General features: G+C 36.6%; 1 protein-coding gene across 1 annotated transcript in view; it reads left to right on the top strand.

Annotated features, from left to right (window-relative positions):
- The window catches only part of C6H10orf67 (chromosome 6 C10orf67 homolog), a 131673-nt gene that overhangs the window by 35179 nt on the left and 75620 nt on the right, over nucleotides 1–20874 (top strand). The window contains 3 exon segments of the mRNA XM_063101142.1: nucleotides 11116–11271; nucleotides 17415–17562; nucleotides 18686–18744. Of these exon segments, the coding sequence (XP_062957212.1) occupies nucleotides 11116–11271; nucleotides 17415–17562; nucleotides 18686–18744 (363 nt within the window).

Below are 20874 nucleotides of genomic sequence, written 5' to 3'. Positions count from 1 at the left end.
GGTACTGGAAATAGATCATGAGTTCCTAGTGGAAATTTCCTAGAACAACAGCAATCCATAATGTTGAGGTCTGTAACATTTCTTTCACTCAATTGTTGATTCATCCATCCATCATCTGCTTTTGTAGCAGAGGCACAAGCAGTCCTTGCACTCAAGTTGTTCACAATCTAGTAATCAAGAGAGATAAGAAACTTGGCAATTACAGTTTATAATAGAGGTTTGCACCCAATGGATGCCCAATTCTTCCTGGAAGTTTGGGAGAATATTTAAGGAAGACTTTCAAGAGGTGGTGATTTCTGTGCTGAACCTTGAATGATGATAAATATTTGGTGAAGATGGGAGGAAGACAGAGACAGTGTCCTATTTGACAGCATGGAGGCATTAAGATGCCTGGCCCAGTCAGGGATGTGAAAATAGTTTGATATGACTAGAAGACAGAAGATCTAGAGAAGGTGATGAGAGGTGATACAGGAAAGTTAAGCTAAGGAATTTATATTTTATCTCAAAGATATCAAAGAATCATTGTAGAATTCTAAGTAATTTTTATGACATGCTTAGATTTTCAGCTTTGAAATGGTAAATATTGTTGGGGTGCTTATGACATTTGATAAATAATACCCCAGCAATGGGGTGAGGCAGGTTTTTTCCTGCCATGACAGAGCATGTGCTCCTGTAGCACTTGCCCCAAACAAAAAGGGGGGAAGAAAGAGGATGGCCAATATGTGACCAAATTTCTTCTTCCAAGGTCATAAGTCAGATGACTGAGTGGAGAGGAGCCAGGAACGTTACATTAAATGATGTCACTCCACATGGGAGGAAACAACATTTCCTGGATTTTTCTTCTCTTGACACCTTGAACTTAACTATTTAGCCTTATGATCAACCAGTGATGTGTCTGAGCCCTGGGGGTGAGAAAAGCCCTGCTCCCACCTTCATGATGCATTTTCCCCAGTACCAATCACTGCCCCTCTGGGAATCCTGAGACCACCTGTGACCTAGAAGATTCTGCATTAGGTTAGAAGAATTCATTATTTACATTTCACTCCAAGTCCACTTGGAGTCACTTTTGGCATTTCATAAAATAATTGTAAGGCCCAAACACAATGGATTAATTTATCTTCATCTCCAGGAGTGTTTTAGAAGTTTGACCGGTGTTTATGGAATGAGTTGGATTCAGTAGGAGATAAGCAGAAAGCAGTTTTATTTTTCTTCACTGTCCCTTCAAATCTGGACTCTGGTGTAGTGTTTCTCACCTTTTAGAAGAACTTCTGTAAAGTTGCCTTGGCTTTTTTAAAAAATTTAATTTAGAGAACAGCAGTTTTAAACTTTAATCTTAGACAACAACAAAATAGAATAAGTAAAAGAAAGATCAAAAGTCCTAGTCTAACTGACTCTTACCCATTAAAGCTATTGTCCTCCCCTAGTAGTGTAAGATAAGGGTCCAATTTCATTCTTTTGCATGTGGATATGCAGTTTTCCCAAAACCATTTATTGAAGAGACTATCCTTTTCCCATTGTGTATTCTTGACACCTTTGTCAAAAATCAATTTTCTATATATGCATGGGTTTATTTCTGAGTTCTCTATTCTGTTCCATTGGTCTATGCATCTGCTTTTATGCTAGTATCATACTGTTTTGATTACTTTGACTTTGTAATAATAGTTTGCAATCAGAAAGTGAGATGCCTCTAGCTTTGTTCTTCTTTAACAAGACTGCTTTGGTGATTGGGATCTTTTGTGGTACTATATGAATTTTAGAGTTGTGTTTTTCTATTTCTGTGAAAAATGCCGTTGGAATTTTGATAGAGATTGCATTGAATTCATAGATTGCTTTGGGTAGATTGAATATTTTAACATTATTAATTCTTCTAATCCATGAACATGGGATATCTTTTCATTTGTATGTGTCTTCAATTTCTTTCATCAGTGTCTTATTAGTTTTTAGTGTACATATCTTTCACCTACTTGGTTAAGTTTATTCATAAGTATTTTATTCTTTTTGATGTGATTGCAAATGGGATTGTTTTTAAATTTCTTTTTTCTGGTAGTTTGTTGTTAGCGTATAAAAACACTACTGATTATTGTATGTTGATACTGTATCCCCCAACTTTACTGAATTCATTTATTAGTTCTAACAGTTTTTTGGTGGAGTCATCAGTGTTTTCTCTATATAAGATTATGTCATCCATAAACAAGGACAGTTTTCTTCTTGATTTCTGATTTGGATGTCCCCCCACCTTTTTTTTTCCTTTGCCTAATTGCTGTGGCTAGGAATTTTCAGTACTATGCTGAATAGAAGTGGTAAGAATGGGCATCCTTGTCTGTTTCTGATCTTAGAGGAAAAACTTTTAACTTTTCACCATTGAGTATGGTGTTAACTATGGTGTAGTCATATATGGTTTGTGTTGCGTTGAGATACATTTCTTCTATGCCTAATTTGTTGAGAGTTTTTAACATGAAAGAATGTTGAATTTTATCAAATTCTTTTTCTGCAGCCATTGAGATAATCATACAAGTTTTATCCTTCATTCTGTTAATGTAGTACATTACATTTATCAATTTGTGTATGTTGAACCAACCTTGCATCCCACAGCTAAATCTCATTGATCGTGGTGTATGATCCTTTTAATGTGCTGTTGAATTTGGTTTGCTAGTATTTTACTGAGGATTTTTGCATCTAAGTCTATTAGGAGTATTGGCCTGTAATTTACTTTTCCTGTAAGTGTCTGTATCTGGATTTGGAATGAGGGTAATGCTAGCTTTATAAAATGAGTTTGGAAGTTTTCCTTCCTCTTCAATTTTTTTGAAGAGTTTGAAAAGGATTGGCATTAATTCCTTAATGCTAGGTAGAATTCTCCTGTGAATCCATCTGGTCATGGGCTTTTCTTTGTTGGACAGTTCTTGATGAATGATTTAACCTCTTTTCTCATTATTGTTCTAGTCAGATTGTGTATTTCTTCATGATTCAGTGTTGGTAAGTTGTATGTCTCTAGGTATTTATCCATTTTTTCCTACATTGTTCAATTTGTTTGTGTATAATTGCTTATATTAATCTCATGATCCTTTGTGTATCTGTGGTATCAGTAGTAATATCTCCTCTTTCATTTCTGATTTTACTTATTTGAGATCTCTATTTCTCAGTCTAACTAAAAGATTTTCCAATTTTGTTTATCTTTTTTCTAAAAAACAACTATCTCAGATTTTCTTCAATGCCTTTGATTCTTTTTTGTTTTTTTTTTTGTGAGAGAGATATCAGACAACCTTAAGCACTCAAATATCCGAGTCATGGGTATTCCAGAAGGGGAGGAAAATGGAGATTGCATTGAAAACATATTCAACAAAATAGTGGCAGAAAACTTCCCAGGCATAGGAAAAATCACAGATCTTCATATCCAAGAAGCTCAACGATCTCCAAAAGTATTCAACCCAAAAAGGCCTTCTCCAAGACATGTTATAGTCAAATTGGCAAAACTCAAAGACAAAGAGAGAATGTTAAAAGCTACAAGAGAGAAGCATCAAATCACCTCTAAGGGAGCCTCAATCAGGCTAACATCAGACTTTTCATCACTAACCTTAAAAGCCAGAAAGAATTGGGATGATATATTCAAAATACTAAAAGACAGAGACTGTCAGCCAAGAATACTCTACCCTGCAAGGCTATCCTTCCGAAATGAAGGGAAAATAGTGTATTTCTCAGACAAACAAAAACTGCGGGAGTTCACCACCACACGACCACTCTTACAAGAAATTCTCAAGGGAGTACTGAGTTTGGTTCCTGAAAAATAACTACCACTGCCATAAAAACCCAAGAAAAATCAAAACCCACTAGTAAAATAAAAATGGCATTCATGAAGAGAAAACAAACAAACAAAAAGGCAATCTACAACCTAAGGAATCAACAAACACAGAAACCCAACAGTAAATCAGAAAGCAAGGAACAAAAGACACCTAAGACAATCAAACAATAAGCAATAAAATGCTAGGAATAAATCAACATTTTTCAATAACAACTCTTAATGTAAAAGGCTTAAATTCCCCAATCAAAAGACACAGACGGGCTGACTGGATTAAAAAGGAGGACCCAACTATATGCTGCCTTCAAGAGACCCATCTGACCCATAAAGACTCACATAGACTAAGAGTGAAAGGATGGAAAAAGATTTACCATGCAAACAGAAATGAAAAACGAGCTGGAGGAGCTATTCTTATATTTGACAAAATACACTTTAAAGTAAAAACCATAAAAAGAGACAATGAGGGAAACTACGTAATGATAAAAGGATTTATCCATCAAGAAGACATAACAATCATAAATATGTATGCACCCAATGTTGGAGCAGTCAGATTTATAAAACAAACTCTATTAGACCTAAAGAAGGAAATAGACACTAATACCATAATAGCAGGGGACCTGAACACCCCACTGTCAATATTAGACAGATCATCTAGGCAAAGAATCAGCAGAGAAACACAAGATCTAAACAATACTCTAGACCAATTGGACTTGGCAGATATCTACAGAACATTCCATCCAACAACCTCAGAATATTCATTCTTCTCATCAGCACATGGATCATACTCCAGGGTAGATCACATATTAGGTCACAAATCAAGTCTCAACAAATTCAAAAAAAATTGAATTATCCCATGTATTTTCTCAGACCACAATGGATTAAAATTAGAAATCAATAACAAACGAAATTCTGGAAACTATACAAACACATGGAAATTAAACAGCATTCTACTTAATGACATATGGGTCCAAGAAGAAATCAAGCAGGAAATCAAAAAATTTATTGAAACTAATGAAAATAATGATACACCATACCAAAACCTGTGGGATACTGCAAAAGCAGTATTAAGGGGGAAATTTATTGCATTAAATGCTCAATTCAGAAGAATGGACAAATGGCAAGTAAACAACCTCCACCTTAAAGAACTAGAAAACCAAGAACAATCCAAACCTAAAGTTAGCAGACGGAAAGAAATCATTAAGATCAGAGCAGAACTTAATGAAATTGAAACTCAAAAAACAATACAAAAGATCAATGAATCAAAAAGTTGCTTTTTGGAAAGATAAATAAAATTGACAACCCATTATCATGGCTAACAAAAAAAAGAAGAGACAAGACTCAAATAACAAAAATTAGAAATGAAAAAGGTGATATTACAACTGATTCATCTGAAATACAAAGCATCATTCGAGACTACTATAAACAACTCTATGCCAACAAATTTGAAAATCTGGAGGAAATGGATAAATTTCTGGACACACACAAGCTACCAAAACTGAGCCATGAAGATGGAGAAAATCTGAACAGACCAATAGCAATAAAGGAGATTGAAGCTGTTATCAGAAGGCTCCCAACAAAGAAAAGCCCAGGACCAGATGGATTCACAGCAGAATTTTACCAAACATTCAAAGAGGAATTGACACCGATTCTTTACAAACTATTGCAAAAGATTGAAACAGACGCAAATCTCCCAAACTCATTCTATGAAGCAAACATCATCCTGATACCAAAACCAGGTAAAGATATAACCAAAAAAGAAAAATTTGATGAATATAGATGCAAAAATCCTCACTAAAATACTAGCAAACAGAATAGAGAAACACATACATAAAATTATTCACCACGATCAAGTGGGATTTATCCCAGGGATGCAAGGTTGGTTCAACATATGCAAATCAATAAATGTGATACACCATATTAATGAAATCAATAAATGGACCATATGATCATCTCTATAGATGCTAAAAAAGCATTTGATAAAATTCAACATTCATTCATGACAAAGATCCTCTATAAGTGAGGTATAGATGGAAAGTATCTCAACATAATTAAAGCCATATATGACAAACCCACTGCCAATATCATCCTGAATGGGGAAAAGCTGAAAGCTTTTCCTTTAAGAACAGGAACTAGACAAGGATGCCCACTCTCACCACTCCTATTCAACATAGTGTTGGAAGTACTAGCCAGAGCAATCAGAGAAGAGAAGGAAATAAAGGGCATCCAGATTGGAAAAGATGAAGTCAAACTGTCACTGTTTGCAGATGACATGATCCTATATATTGAACAGCCTAAAGCCTCTACAAAAAAGCTCTTGGAGTTCATCAATGATTCCAGCACAGTAGCAGGATACAAAATCAACACACAAAAATCACTAGCATTTCTATTCTCCAATAGTGAACATGCAGAAGGAGAAATCAAGAAAGCCTGCCCATTTACAGTAGCCACCAAAATAAAATACTTAGGAATTGAGTTAACCAAGGATGTGAAAAATCTCTATAATGAGAACTACAAACCACTGCTGAGAGAAATTAGAGAGGATACAAGAAGATGGAAAGATATCCCATGCTCTTGGATTGGAAGAATCAACATAGTGAAAATGTCCATACTACCCAAAGTGATACACAAATTCAATGCAATCCCCATCAAAATTCCAAAGACATTTTTCTCAGAAATGGAAAGAACTATCCAGATATTTATATGTAATAATAAAAGACTATGCATAGCCAAAGCAATGCTGAGCAAAAAACATAAAGGTGGAGGCAAACGCTCCCTGACTTTAAGCTATGCTACAAAGCTATAATAACCAAAACAGTATGGTACTGGCATAAAAACAGACACACAGATCAATGGAATAGAATAGAGAATTCAGAAATCAACCCACCCACTTACTGCCATCTGATCTTTGACAAAGTCATCAAGCCTATACACTGGGGAAGAGACTGCCTCTTTAGCAAATGGTGCTGGGAGAACTGGATATCCATATGCAGGAGAATGAAACTAGACCCATACCTTTCACCATACACTAAAGTCAACTCAAAATGGATTAAAGAATTAAACATACACCCTGAAACAATAAAACTTCTTATAGAAAACATAGGAGAAACACTTCATGAAGTAGGACTGGACACAGACTTCATGAATATGACCCCAAAAGCACGGGCAACCAAAGGAAAAATAAACAAATGGGATTATATCAAACTAAAGAGCTTCTGCACAGCAAAATAAACAATTAACAGAGTTAAAAGACAACCAACAGAGTGGGAGAAAATATTTGCAAAATATACATCTGACAAAGGATTAATATCCAGAATATATAAGGAACTCAAACAATTTTACAAGGAAAAAACAAGCAACCCAATTAAAAAATGGGCAAAAGAGCTAAGTAGGCATTTCTCTAAGGAAGATATCCAAATGGCCAACAGACATATGAAAAAATGCTCAACATCACTCAGCATCCGGGAAATGCAAATCAAAACCACACTGAGATACCATCTCACCCCAGTTAGGATGGCTAAAATCCAAAAGACTGAACGATAAATGCTGGTGAGGTTGCGGAGAAAAAGGAACTCTCATACATTGTTAGTGGGACTGTAAAATGGTGCAGACTCCATGGAAAATGGTATGGAGGTTCCTCAAACAATTGCAGATTGATCTGCCATATGACCCAGCTATCCCACTGCTGGGAATATACCCAGAGGAATGGAAATCATCAAGTCGAAGGTATACCTGTTCCCCAATGTTCATCGCAGCACTCTTTACAATAGCCAAGAGTTGGAACCAGCCCAAATATCCATCATCAGATGAGTGGATACGGAAAATGTGGTACATCTACACAATGGAATACCACTCAGCTATAAAAACGAACGAAATACTGCCATTTGCAACAACATGGATGGACCTCGAGAGAATTATATTAAGTGAAACGAGTCAGGCACAGAAAGAGAAATACCACATGTTCTCACTTATTGGTGGGAGCTAAAAATAAATAAATAAATACACACACACACACACACACACACACACACACACACACACAAACTGGGGGGGAGGGAAGAAGACATAACAACAACAATTCCTTGAAGTTGATATGACAAGCAAACAGAAAGGACCTTGTTGGGTCGGAAGGGAGAGAGGGAGGCGGGAGGGAGGTTTTGGTAAAGGGCCACAATAATCAACCACATTGTATATCGACTAAATAAAAAATAAAATAAAATAAAAAAATTAAAACCAACTATTTACTTTGTTGATACTTTCTATTGTTTTTCTAGTCTCTATTTCACTTATCTCTGCTATAATTTTTATTATTCCCTTCTTCTACTGACTTTGGGGTTTGTTTGTTCTTTTTTTTTTTTTTTCTAGTTCCTTAAAGTATAAAGTTACATTTTTTATTTGAGTTTTTTTTCTTAATGTAAGCATTTATTACTATAAACTTCCCTATTAGAACTGCTTTTGTTGAATCTCCTAAGTTTGGTATGTTGTGTTTCCATTTTTGTTTGACTCAAGACACTTTTTGACTTCCCTTTTGATTTCTTCTTTGACCCATGGGTTGTTCAGGAGCATGTTGTTTTATTTCCACGTATTTGTGAATTTTCCCAAATTCTACCTGTTATTGATTTCTAATTTTATACTACTGTTGTTGGAAAAGAAACTTAAGATGATTCCAGTTTTTTAAAACTTGTTAGGACTTGTTTTGTGACCCAACAAATGCTCTATTCTGAAGAATATTCCATGTGCACTTGAATAGAATGTGTATTTTGCTGCTGTTGGATAGAATATTCTGTATATGTCTGTTAGGTCCATTTGGTCTAGAATGTTATTCAGGTCTTCTGTTTCCTTATTGATTTTATGTCTGGATAATCTATCCATTGTTGAATGTGAGGTATTAAAGTGCTCTACTGGGCTGGCCCCGTGGCTCACTCGGGAGAGTGCAGCACTGGTAGTGCCGAAGCCGTGGGTTCGGATCCTATATAGGGATGGCTGGTGCACTCACTGGCTGAGCATAGTGCGAACAACACCATGCCAAGGGTTGCAATCCCCTTACTGGTCAAAAAAAAAAGTCCTCTACTATTATTGTATTGCTGTCTATTTATCCCTTCATTTCTGTCACTGTTCACTTTGTATATTTAGGTGCTCCAATGTCAAGTGTATATATACTTACAATTGTTATATCCTCCTGATGAATTGACCCCTTTTATTATTATATAGTGAACTTCCTTGTCTCTTGTGACAGATTTCAACTTAAAGTCTATTTTGTCTGACATAAGTATAACCACCCCTACTCTCTTTTGGTTAGCATTTGCATGAAATATCTTTCTCTGTTCCTTCACTTTTAGTCTTTGTGTATCTTTAAGGCTAAAGTGAGTCTCTTGTAGGCAGTACATTACTGGATCTTTGTTTTTTTGGTTTTGGTTTTGGTTTTTTAATACATTAAGCCTCTCTGTCTTTTGATTGGTGAATTTAACCCATTTACATTTAAAGTAATTGTCAATAGTAAGGAGTAAAGACTTACTATTGCCATTTTATGAATTGCTTTCTGACTGTTTTGTAGTTCCTTTGTTTCTTTTTCCTCTCTTGCTATTTTCCCTTGTGATCTGTTGATTTATTTATTTATTTTTTGTAGTGGTATGCTTTGATTCCTTTCTCTTTATCTTTTGTGTATCTACTAGAGGTTTTTTCTTCATGTTTATCATGGAGCTTGCATAAAACATCTTATAGCTATAAGATTCTGTTTTAAGTTGATAACAACTTAACTTCAATCACATACAGAAAGTCTACACTTTTACTATATGCCCACACATTTTGTTATTAATGTCACACTTTGCATCTTTTTTACTGTGTGCCCATTAACTAATTATTGTATCTTTAGTTATTTTTTAATAATTTTCTCTTTTAACTTTCAATCTAGAGTGAAAAGTGATTTATACACCCCCATTACAGTATTAGATTATTCTGAACTTAACTATACATTTACCTTTACTAGTGAGCTTTATACTTCTATATATTTTTATGTTGTTACTTAGCATCCTTTAGTTTAAATTCAAAGAACTCTCATTAGCATTTTTTATAAGGCAGATCTAGTGGTGAGGAACTCTGTCAGCTTTTGTTTGTCTAGGAATGTCTGTATCTTTCCTTCATTTCTGAAGGACTGAGAGGGGCTGGAAATGAGTTATAGGGCTTCTTTGTGCTCCACAGCTGAGATAGACGTCTGAAGACCTGCCTCCAGGGGCATGGACAGCCACACCTCCTGCCACATCCCTGGTGGGCAGGATTGTCCCTGGACCACAAATGAGTGGGACTGAAGCCAGACCACAGGACTGACTTTGGATCTGTGGTTGAACTGATGTTGGTTGACCTGCCTCCAGAGGCATGAATGGGCATGTCTTCTGGCAAGTCTCTGAGTGGGCAGAACTCCTTCTGGACCAAGCCTGGGAAGGGATGAAGCTGGGTTGCAGGGCCACTTCAAGATGCACAGTGGGATCGAGATTGGTGGGCCTGCTTCTCGGGGCATGGAGAGGCATGTCTTCTAGCAAGTCCCTGTCTGGACAAGACTGCTCTCAAGCCACAGCCGAAAGGGGCTGGGCCAAGTTACAGTGCCATTTTAGGATCTGCTGTGGTGCCAAGGTCAGTGGGCTTGCCTAAGAGCGTGGATGGGCATGGCTACTTGTAGGTGTCAGGGTAGGGAGGACTGTCCCAGACCACAGCAGAGAGGGGATAGAGCTCAGTTACAGGGCCAATTTAGGGTCCACCGCTTGAAACAAGGCCAGTGGGCCTGTCACCAGTGGCACAGGTGGATGTGACTCCTCGTGGGTTTCTTGGCATATGGTTTTGGTGGCAGGGCCAAGGCCAGACAGAGTTGTAGCTGAGTTCACAGGGGGACAAGGCTATCTATGGCCTTGTAGATGGGACCACAGTCAGAGAGGCTGCTATGTGGTTCTCAAAACAGCCCTCCTCTGCTTTGGGCTCTGCCAGAGTTTCACAACCTCCTACCTGGGTCCCATAGCCCCCACAAAGGTACTCTTGTCCATGGATGACTGTCAAATTCTTGTGGCTGGGGGCTGATATGAGCAGGGAACCTCTTTCCTATTACTGTTTGGCTGATGCAGTTAGAATAACACATCATGCTTTGTGTTTTGTAGGAATATGCTGTGCTATATTGAATGACATTTTAGCATATATTTCAACATAAATATGGCTATTTACTAAAAATTGTCTGCAAGTTATAAAAGTAATATAACTTCACAGCAGCTTAAATAAAACATGAAACAGTTGCTGGTGGTGATAGCTTAGGGTCTGATTTTTAATGCTGCTTTTCCTTCCAGCAATACTTTGAGGTGGAAGAAGCGAATGCATCTTTCCAAGATGTAACTACTGTCAAAATGGGTGTTTTGGTAAGAAAACTGAAAGAGAAAGAAGAAATTATTAAGCAATTAAGAGAAGAACTAGACCAATACGAAGAATGTGGATTTCAAAAACGTGTAAGTTCCAAGGCAAAGAATAATTAATTTTAATATGTGTAAATAAAGTTGTAAGCATCCAAAAGTTTGGGTTAAGAATGAATAAAATTAAATTTGTGCATCTTGGGCATTTCTCCACAATATAAGCCAGTCCAACACTTGTCTGCTCAACTGTGTATTCTAGAAAACCCATAATAGTTATAAATAGGAGCAATATAGTTGTTGCCAATTTTTATTTATAATGGAAATAAAATAACTTACCTCCCACTGCAGAAAAGTTCCCACTCTAGAAGAGCATGTAAGTGGATTTTTGTTGTAATTCTAAAGACTCCCACTCATTTTTGTAGTCAAGATAGTTTGAAAGACACAAAGCTAATCTGTCCAAGTCAGAGGCTTCCCAGGAGCCAACTTGGAACAACATGACCTTCAGATGAAAATGTCGAGAAGGAAAACCCCTCACCTTCTGTCTATTGGAATGAGAGCCAGGAGTTGCTTTACTGCTTAGACAGAGGACTGACGGAAACAAAAATGGAAAGAGCAAGAAAACAGAAATGAGGGTGTAAACTCCTGTAAAGGAAGAGAATTTTAAGGGCTTTGGAAAGTGTGGACCTTAAAAACGAGTTCATTTTTATCTCATGTCAGCTCTAAGCCACTGGCTAAATCACAGTCCAGAGTCAGAGAGAGTTTTATTATTTGGATCTGTGAGCAAGAAACTAATTGTTCAATTTGATTATTTAATTAAGAGAGGCTAGCAGAGATGTCAGGATGAGGAGGAATATAAATACTAACTAGCAGGTACCAGGTATATATCAATAATATATCAATATTATTTCTCCTCATTCTCACAGCTCAGTTTACAGATGAGGGAGCAGAGACAGAGTGGTTAAGTAACTTCCCCACACATACACAGCTAGTAAATAGTAAAGATGGCACATGAACCAAGGTCCACCTGACACCAAAGCCCACATAAGGAGGTGGAGCTTTATGCTCTACAGCAAGCATTAAAGGTTGTAATGAATATATACCTATATAATGTATAGATTATGATATAATGTATAGATTGTTATTATAATATATTAAAATGTTACAATGTATAATATATTAATACATGTGTATGTATACACATGGAAATATTGACGTGTATATTCATAAATAGACGGGATATCTGGGAAGTTACACAGCAAAATATTGACACTAGGAAGAAACACATATGAGTTGCTGGTCGCTTTAAGTGCAGTCTGTAGTTTTCCTAAATCCCACACTAGTATTCTTATTTAAAACTCCAAGGTTGTAAGAGATAAGGAATGGAACATAAATCATTCTAAAGGATGATTTACTAACTGGAGAAGGGATGTTTGTTTACTAACTGGTGAAGGGATGTTTGCTTTGTTAATCTATTAGAATTCTTTATGTTCTAAAAAAAATGAGAAATTTCTAAGTAATGAAGTATTGTCATTAACATAGATTGAATAAAATTGAATATTAATTCTTTTTATATTTTCTGATTGTCTCAGCATAGGAGGCACATCAATTTTTGCATTTCCTTTCCCTCAGTCTTTTCCTGGGCCTATATCTACTGTTATTTTTTGATGAAAATAATATAATGGAGAAAACTAAAAACTGTGATAGGCAACTTTTAACCCTGCCTTGGCCAAAAATATCCAGTGTAGATATGGCAAGGCAATTTTAATTCATTTATTTCTCATTTGTGAAATGCAAAGTATTACCTGCCTAGCTAAGGTACAGAATTGTGATAAGGATACCTGCGGTATTGAATGTGGATTGCTTTGAGTTCTTTAAAAGAAGATTGGTATATAAACTCCCGTTATTATGAGGAAATACACAGGTCCTGGTTTATGTTCGGTAAAATGTACTGAACAGACCTCTAGACTGTTAAGAACATCTGAACTTGGGAAGAGAGCTCCTTACATTCTTGACATGTTTATACCTCTGAGTGTTCTCCTCAACTGGCTAACTGGTCTGCATGGACGTTTTGGGGGAAGAATTAGATGAATGAATGAGACGTCCATGGCTGTGTGAGGACAGCAGCAGCCAGGAGACTGGACCACGCCCATGTGGAAGCAGGCTGTCATCTGGTTCAGGATGCCATCCAGAATACCCTGGATTTTTCCACTATAATTTGCCCCCAGGGAGACCGCATCAGAATTTCTGCAAACACCCTAAGATTTGAGGAAGGAGAGGTAATTCTGATTGATGAGGTGTACAGGTTTCTCAGAGGGACCCCAACCAAAGGTACGGCCCTGGTTTCCCTTCCTGATTGTGGGTAATGCAAAGCATAATATTGTGGGTTTCAAGAACACAGACATGAATGCCACAAAAGCAGATAACAGGTTGTATTTAAAAAGCCTATGGAAAATATGTTTTTTAATCATTTAATAATGAATTTTCCTAAAACTCCACACCACCTAAGTGGTAGATGATCTTTTTTATTTGAAATTTTATCTTATACAACTGCCCCCTCTAGTGGTATAAAAAAACTCCTTGAGGCACCAAGTATCTGGAATTAGATTTGGAGCACCGAATTTGGGAACACAACAAAAAATATCAAAGTGGCAATGGAAATAACTTGAAAAAACTTGAAACAAATGAGCTTTGTTTAGTTTATCTAAAGTTATCTACTTTATTCTTACTGATAATCAAATTACATAAATGGCTTTATAGTTAATAAGTCATCATAATATCTCTCTGGGACTGTTTCTGAGAGAAATCTGATAAGAATGTAATAGGAAAGGGAAAGTTTATTAAACATCTAGTTTAAATTATATTTGTGACAAAATGGAAAGCAGAAAAGGAAGCTCTTCAAATTACAGAAGTCTCATCTGCAGGTGAGAACATCCTTACTGTTGAATTTTTCCGACAGCAACTTCATTCAAGGGATGAGATTTGCAGGTTTTATTCTGTGGGAAACCAGTGTGATTTAGCTGCATACCATTGTAGTTTTCAGGTTACCAAGCTGTCTGTTGACTAATCCCCTTGAGAATTTATAAAGGAGATTAGCCTGTCAGAGAGTGTGTGTGTGTGTGTGTGTGTGTGTCTGCACTTGTGTTTTAATTCCAAATGGAATTGTCATTTTGAATAGACTTTTCATTTTTTCTTTCTTACCCCAACATGGATGAGTCATGCAACCATCACCCACCCACTCTCCATTGGTGAACGTAGCTGCTTGTTGCTGACAGCTCTGAAACAGAGCCATCATTCAAGAATGACAGCTCTGCAGGGCTGTGCTGCCCCAGTGTGCCACATTCCTGCTTGTCACTCATTGGGAAAGCACCTGCTCTTCTCTGTGACTGCCATGAGGAGCGCATGTGCATCAGAACCCCACTCCTCCCCCACCATCAAATTGAGATGTTTTCATACTATACACAGAGTCTGCAGATTTGAGACACCCGGATCGCCGAAGGGAAACTACTGAGAAGGAACATAAAAGGCTCTGAACCAGGACTTCTCAGACTTCACTGCTCATAGGAATCACCTGCAGATTTTGTTAAGCTACAGAGTCTGACCTAGTAGATCTGGGCTGGAGCCTGAGAGTCTGCATTTCCACTAAGTTCCCAGGAGATCCTGAGGCTCCTGGTCTGTGGACCGTGCTTTGAGTAGCAAGGCTTCTGACTACATATGTTTACAGAAACAATTCTTTCTAGATTCAGTTTGGGATTCTGAAGCCTGCAAACAGTGATTCTGCACATCTTGTGAATATTCACAAGAGAAATAGCACATAGATCATCACCTGAAGTCCTTATTTTCCTAACATGATAATCAAAAACTTGAGATTGACAAGTTCCTTCATAATTTTAAAATTCCAGAATGATTGTGGATCACAAACCATCTCTCTTAGAGTAAATGTGGTTTTTAAATAGCTCTATCCAGTTAACCGCCTTTTGATGATCTCTATCCTTCTTAACCTTGTTTTAGTAATGTAGTTTATCTTGAAGAAGTCTCGTGGTTTAAGCAAGCCAAAACTAGCGGTGTGGGCAGATGGCAGCAGGAACGCCACCACAAAACCTGCCACTCAGAGTGTAACAGGACCGTGGCAGCCCAGAACTGGCCCTTTGTTCATTTTGCTAATGAGTGTCTTCATTGCTGTGGGTGTCTGAATAGTTTAATTACTTGCAGTTCCCACAGCTGACAGATGGTGGGGACAGAGCTAAAGATTAACCTCACAGGAACAGGGGCTCTGGATTCATATGTGGAGGGAAAATCCTTGAATTTAATGTGTTTTCCTTGTGTCCTGCTTTCATACAGAGAGATTCTTAGAAAATGTGTTTAGGTACTACCACTTGTAAGTTTTACACTTCATCTCATTCAAATAGTTCTTCTTTAGTGATAATGGGGGCTCAGGACCTTGTGGATGTTCATGTTCTGCCACTGTTAGGAAATGTATGCTTAAGCCTATTAAGACCAGTATTTGTTGGTTGGTTTGTTTGCTTTTAAAATCCTTTTAGTCTATGAATACATTCCATGATGGTCTCAGATGGAACAATGTGAAACAAGAAATTAATGACTGAGATTCTCCCCTTATTAAGAAAACAGTGTTGTTAATTAACTACTTACTAAATTTGTTAGTTCTTATTGGTTAAGAATGAATTAGGCTCAAATAATTTAAGCGGAGCGGTGAATCAAAATTGAGAAGATTTGTAACTGAGCTTAGTGCAAAATTTAACAACATTTAAAAAATACTACTTATATATATGCATATATATAATTGCATTAGTAAGTTGCTTATTTTTCAAGGACTTATTAATGTACCACAAGACATTTTAATCACTTATTTTTCTTTCAAACCATTATGATCATGGAGGAGAACATTTTAGTAATTTAGTCCCAGATATCCCTAAAGTTAAATAAAAGTACAATTCCAAAAGGAAACCAGTAAACTGGGAGGAACGATTTTGTTGTTGAGGGGAGATTTTATTCTTACTTATTAGCAATCATGGAATTACTGCAAAAAGAATAGTTTATAATTCATCTGAAAACTACTTTAAAGTTCAAAAGTATCTTTAGGGTCCATAATAATTTTAAAGCAACACATGTAGACTCTTCTACCTCTTTTAACATAATAACATAATGACTCTTTAATATTTTGAGATTGCATAATCAGTTTAGTGTTTTACCATAAGGAAGCACAAAGTTTTGCACCAGTTTCCCCAACCCATTATGTCTTAATTTTTTTAAGTGTGTGGCAGTAAAATCTAGACAGCCATAAGGGAATATATTCAGATGTTTTCAATAGCTTTGAAACAGACAAGAAGAAGAGAAAAAAAAGAGTAGCTGTCCCAATAAGCTTCTATTGCGTAAGAAAAAGCCTCTCCCATAATGGACATGGCAAGATTTAAACAAAAGACGCACATAATAAAAATGTAAATGAGTTTGCTTTACTAAAACTATAACTTTAAACTCTTTTGTTGTAAGTTATCCTGAAACCTTCTTACAAGGTAATCACTGTTTGCATAGAGATTTAAACCGAAGTCTTCAATAGCATTAAACGCCTGCACAGTCCCCGGGTGACAGGCATGCAAAGCCATGTTAATGTTCAGAATATGAATTGCCTCTGGGTGGCTCCTCCACCAAGCAGAAAACCAACTGTGTGGATATCCGTGTGCCTGATGGACTCCATGCGGCTCCCAGCCTGAAAACGTCACCACTTTGACATGTGATGTGCTCCTCTTGACACTGGCAGCGCTGACACTGGAAATGCCACAAAGGCAACAAGCCCCCCTCCTTAGCCACGCACTCTGCCACCCCCTGGCGCTGCCCATCCACGGTCGCCCCAGCCTGCCTAGTTACAGGCCGACAGCGAGTCAGACACACACAGAGGGAAGTGTGGGTGGAGGGGCCCCAGCTGCCTGCCCGGACACAGCCTCCATAATGAATTGACCTGAATGATGAGGGCACACAAACAGTATGATATGCATTATTCCTGTCAATAAAATGTCCCCATGTGCTGTGGTCTTTGTACAGAATGTACTGCAGCCTTTCTTCCACCAAGCTCTGTTTAGCCTCTTTCCTTTTTACTATTCATATTATAAGTGTGTAATAGAATTCAGAAAATTATATGATAGCTCTTCTGTATTTGTATTGTCCTTGTGTTGCATATTTAAATCCTTGGCTCCCTGCTTAGAAATTTGGAATTTCCCATCTTTCAGGATTCTTTTGCCAGAGAGGCTGGCTCCCCAAAAGCAACCCTAGAAAGGGAAAATTTGGAGTACAAAATGGAAAATGAAAGACTGCTTCAAGTTGTTTCAGAGCTTGAAGAAGAAATCCAGCTCACTTTAAAAGAAAATTCAGTATTAGGTAATATTTTGAAATTATTTTTGAGAAAAATCTATACATTGGGCATTTTGTAAAATTCATAACTATGTCTGTCTTTTTAAAACATGCATTCATTTGCTTATTTTCATTTAAAAGATAAATTTGATATCCATCTTTGCTTTTCATTTAAGATAGCATTCCTTGCTTGGGACAGAGGATATATCTGTTGTAATCCTGAGCCATGTCATGTTAACTTGGGGTGTTTTTTTCAAGCCAAATATTGGCCTTTGCAAAAATGTGCTAATCAGTGCTCTATTTCACTTAGAAATGTTATAAACAATTAGAAACTTCTGATGGTTTGTATCAGATGCTTAACTGATTACTTAAACTTTATAACATTTAAATACTTAAGCATACATATTGGAATATGCTTTGTAGAAAACAGAGTTGGCCCTTCAGAAAAATATGCTACTGTTTACTACTTATCTTCAGTTTCTGATACAAATTTTAAATACAAATATTCATTTGTACACTTTATACCCCCTTTTTTTCCATACCATGAACATTAGTAAAAGTTGCATTTAAGTCACCAAAGTTAGACTGCTTTAAAGTATTTTTTTCACTTAACTGTTACCTTTGTATTTGCTCAGTACGTAATGCTGCCCTTCATCTGCAGTGTGAAAAGCAATGGGCAAGCAACAAAAACTTTTATTGCAAACCATTGATAAAATGATATATGTTATAGTGTGCCTTGAATATAAAATGATATCTTGCCACTGTGGTTCCATTTCCCTTCTGATGTGGTATAGTAATGCTTTTTCAGGTTTTGGTAGTTCTTATTGAGTCATAAAGTACCACCTGCTAAAGTACTTTGTATTGGCTGTGACTAAAAGCAAAATGTCCATTGCTAGTATCGATGAAAAGCTTTCAGCCCTCAGCCACACTTGGATCTTGAACTTACTTCTTAATCTCTATCTGACCAGCCGTCGAAACAGCAGGAAGAAGTTTGTGAATGTCAAGGGCAGTTGTGAAGGTCACAGTCCTGCTAGGACTTTCGTCCACCATGCCTGCCAGTGGCTCACAGCCTGCCCTGAAGCAGGCTGTTTGAATACAGGGGCATAAGCCTGTAATTTCATGGTTGGCCTCTCTCTCCTTTTGTTTACAGAAGATGAACTTATAATTCTGAAAGAGATGGCAGAAAAGGATCAGAGAACTATTCAAAAGGTACTGTAACATTTTTACATTGATAAATGACTCATTTAAATGGAAATATCAGCACAAATGGTGAAATAGCATTGCATCTGGAGTGTCTTATGATATACAGAAATGTTGGTTTATGTATTTAATGTCTCCTCATTATTTGGGTAGGGTGGCTAGTAATGAATGTCAACTCAATGATGTATAGAAACTTTTTTATTTGAGATAATTCAGTGTCTACCTTGTTGATTATAAAGAACCGAAAAGTTACATGACACAGGGAAGTCCAAAGATGTGCTTGTGGTTGTGGAAAAAATCTTATTATTAGGAACAAGGAGTTTCATTTTCATGTCAAATGTTGGTTGATGTTCATTTTACTGTATATGAATAAACTGGGCTTATCCAGTAAATCTTTATTTAGAGCAGATTATTATCTTGACATCATGGAAATCAAGATTTCCTAGTGCATCTTCTGCAGCAGGACTGTAGCAGATGGTGAGGTCTGTAAGCTCCACGAGGGCAGAGGCTGCTCTGTCTCTGATATATCCCTACTGCTGAGCACAGCGCCTGCAACACGGAAAAATACACTGCGATTGATTGACAGAAGGAGAATGCATTTAGTTCATAAAATTACAAATGAAAAAGCAAATTTACATCCCCAAATTATTGATAAACATAAATGTTTTTAGGTAACTGAACTGAGTATCAATCTTTAAGTTAAAATTGATTAAGATTAGACAAAATTAAAAATTCAGTTCCTCAGTCACTCAAGCCACATTTCAAGAGCTCAGTCGGCACATGTACCTTAAGTTTAGTGTCAAATTTCAACCAGGTCTGATTTTGCAGTTCAGGATATTCTCAGGTTTTAGAAAAAATTACTTCTAAACACATTTTTTTTAAAAAAATTAATGATTATCCTGATGAGTCAGAGTTGGGAGGTGTTTTCTCTGCTAACTGAATCTGTCACAGGTTTTTACAAAATGATTTCATTTTCTTCTGCTTCACTCTGTTTGTAATGGCGACAATGTAAATTTTATTCTTATAGAGATAACAACAGGGAATCTATGAACAGGCAAGTTTAATTAACTTTCTTGGCATCAACCTCGTAAGTTAAAAATGAAATCTCAGCACAACAGTTTCATTTAATAACCTACCAGGAAGCCATGACCAGTTTCTTTATTTTAAATGTTTCTAAAGCTATTCAGTCTATACTACCACTGGTACCAATGAATTGCAAAAGCTTCCTACTCTCTGTGAGGAATACAGTGAGAAATTAAAGCAAAAAATGTTACCGTTAAGACACCAGTTAGAAAGAAACATGTCCTAGGAGTGGTAGGTTATACCCTGGGTGAGCTTGACTATGTCAATTAAGTGATGCCTGAGCTTTCTAGATCAATACTGCCCAGTGGCAGCCACTGGCCACATGTGGCTATTGATCACTTGAAATGTGGCCAGTGTGAGAGGGACTATATTTTCATTGCTTAACTTTTAATTATTTTAAATTTAAAAACTGATACTTGCTTCAGTTATTGGAAAAATTTATGTACGTTTATTTTCAATAACTTGGGTATGTAATGCTACTTTTTTATCTGTAAATTTTATGAAATCTAAATACAGATAAAATGTTTCCAATAAAAATTTAGCTCCCAGTGGGCTGGTTGATTAGTTCAGTTGGTTAGAGCATGGTGTTATAACACTGAAGTCAAGGGTTCAGATCCCCTTACCAGCCAACAGCCAAAAAAAAAAAAAAAAAAATTAGCTCCCAAATTGAGAGGTACTATAAGTGAAAATTACACAGTGGATTTCAAAGACTTGGTATAAAAATGTAAAATATCACAGTAATAATTTTTAATATTCATTACACATGAAAGTGATAATATTTTGGATATATATTGGGATGCGTAAAATACAGTATTAAAATTACTTTCACCTTCTTCTTTTACTTTTTTAACAAGGCTACTATAAAATTCAAAATTCTATATATAACACATTATATTTCTATTTGACAGCTCTGTTCTAAACAAATACAGCAGACCTCTAATCTGCTTGATTATTCTTTTAAATCCTGTCTCTTTTTTTCTTAGTATGCTCTGGAACTCCACATCAACATTAAATGTAGGCACATTTTAGTATTTAGCAGAAAGAATCTAGAACCCC

The sequence above is a fragment of the Cynocephalus volans genome, chromosome 6 (assembly GCF_027409185.1).
Source record: "Cynocephalus volans isolate mCynVol1 chromosome 6, mCynVol1.pri, whole genome shotgun sequence".
NCBI lineage: Eukaryota > Metazoa > Chordata > Mammalia > Dermoptera > Cynocephalidae > Cynocephalus > Cynocephalus volans.
This window is presented reverse-complemented; position numbering and strand designations above follow the sequence as displayed.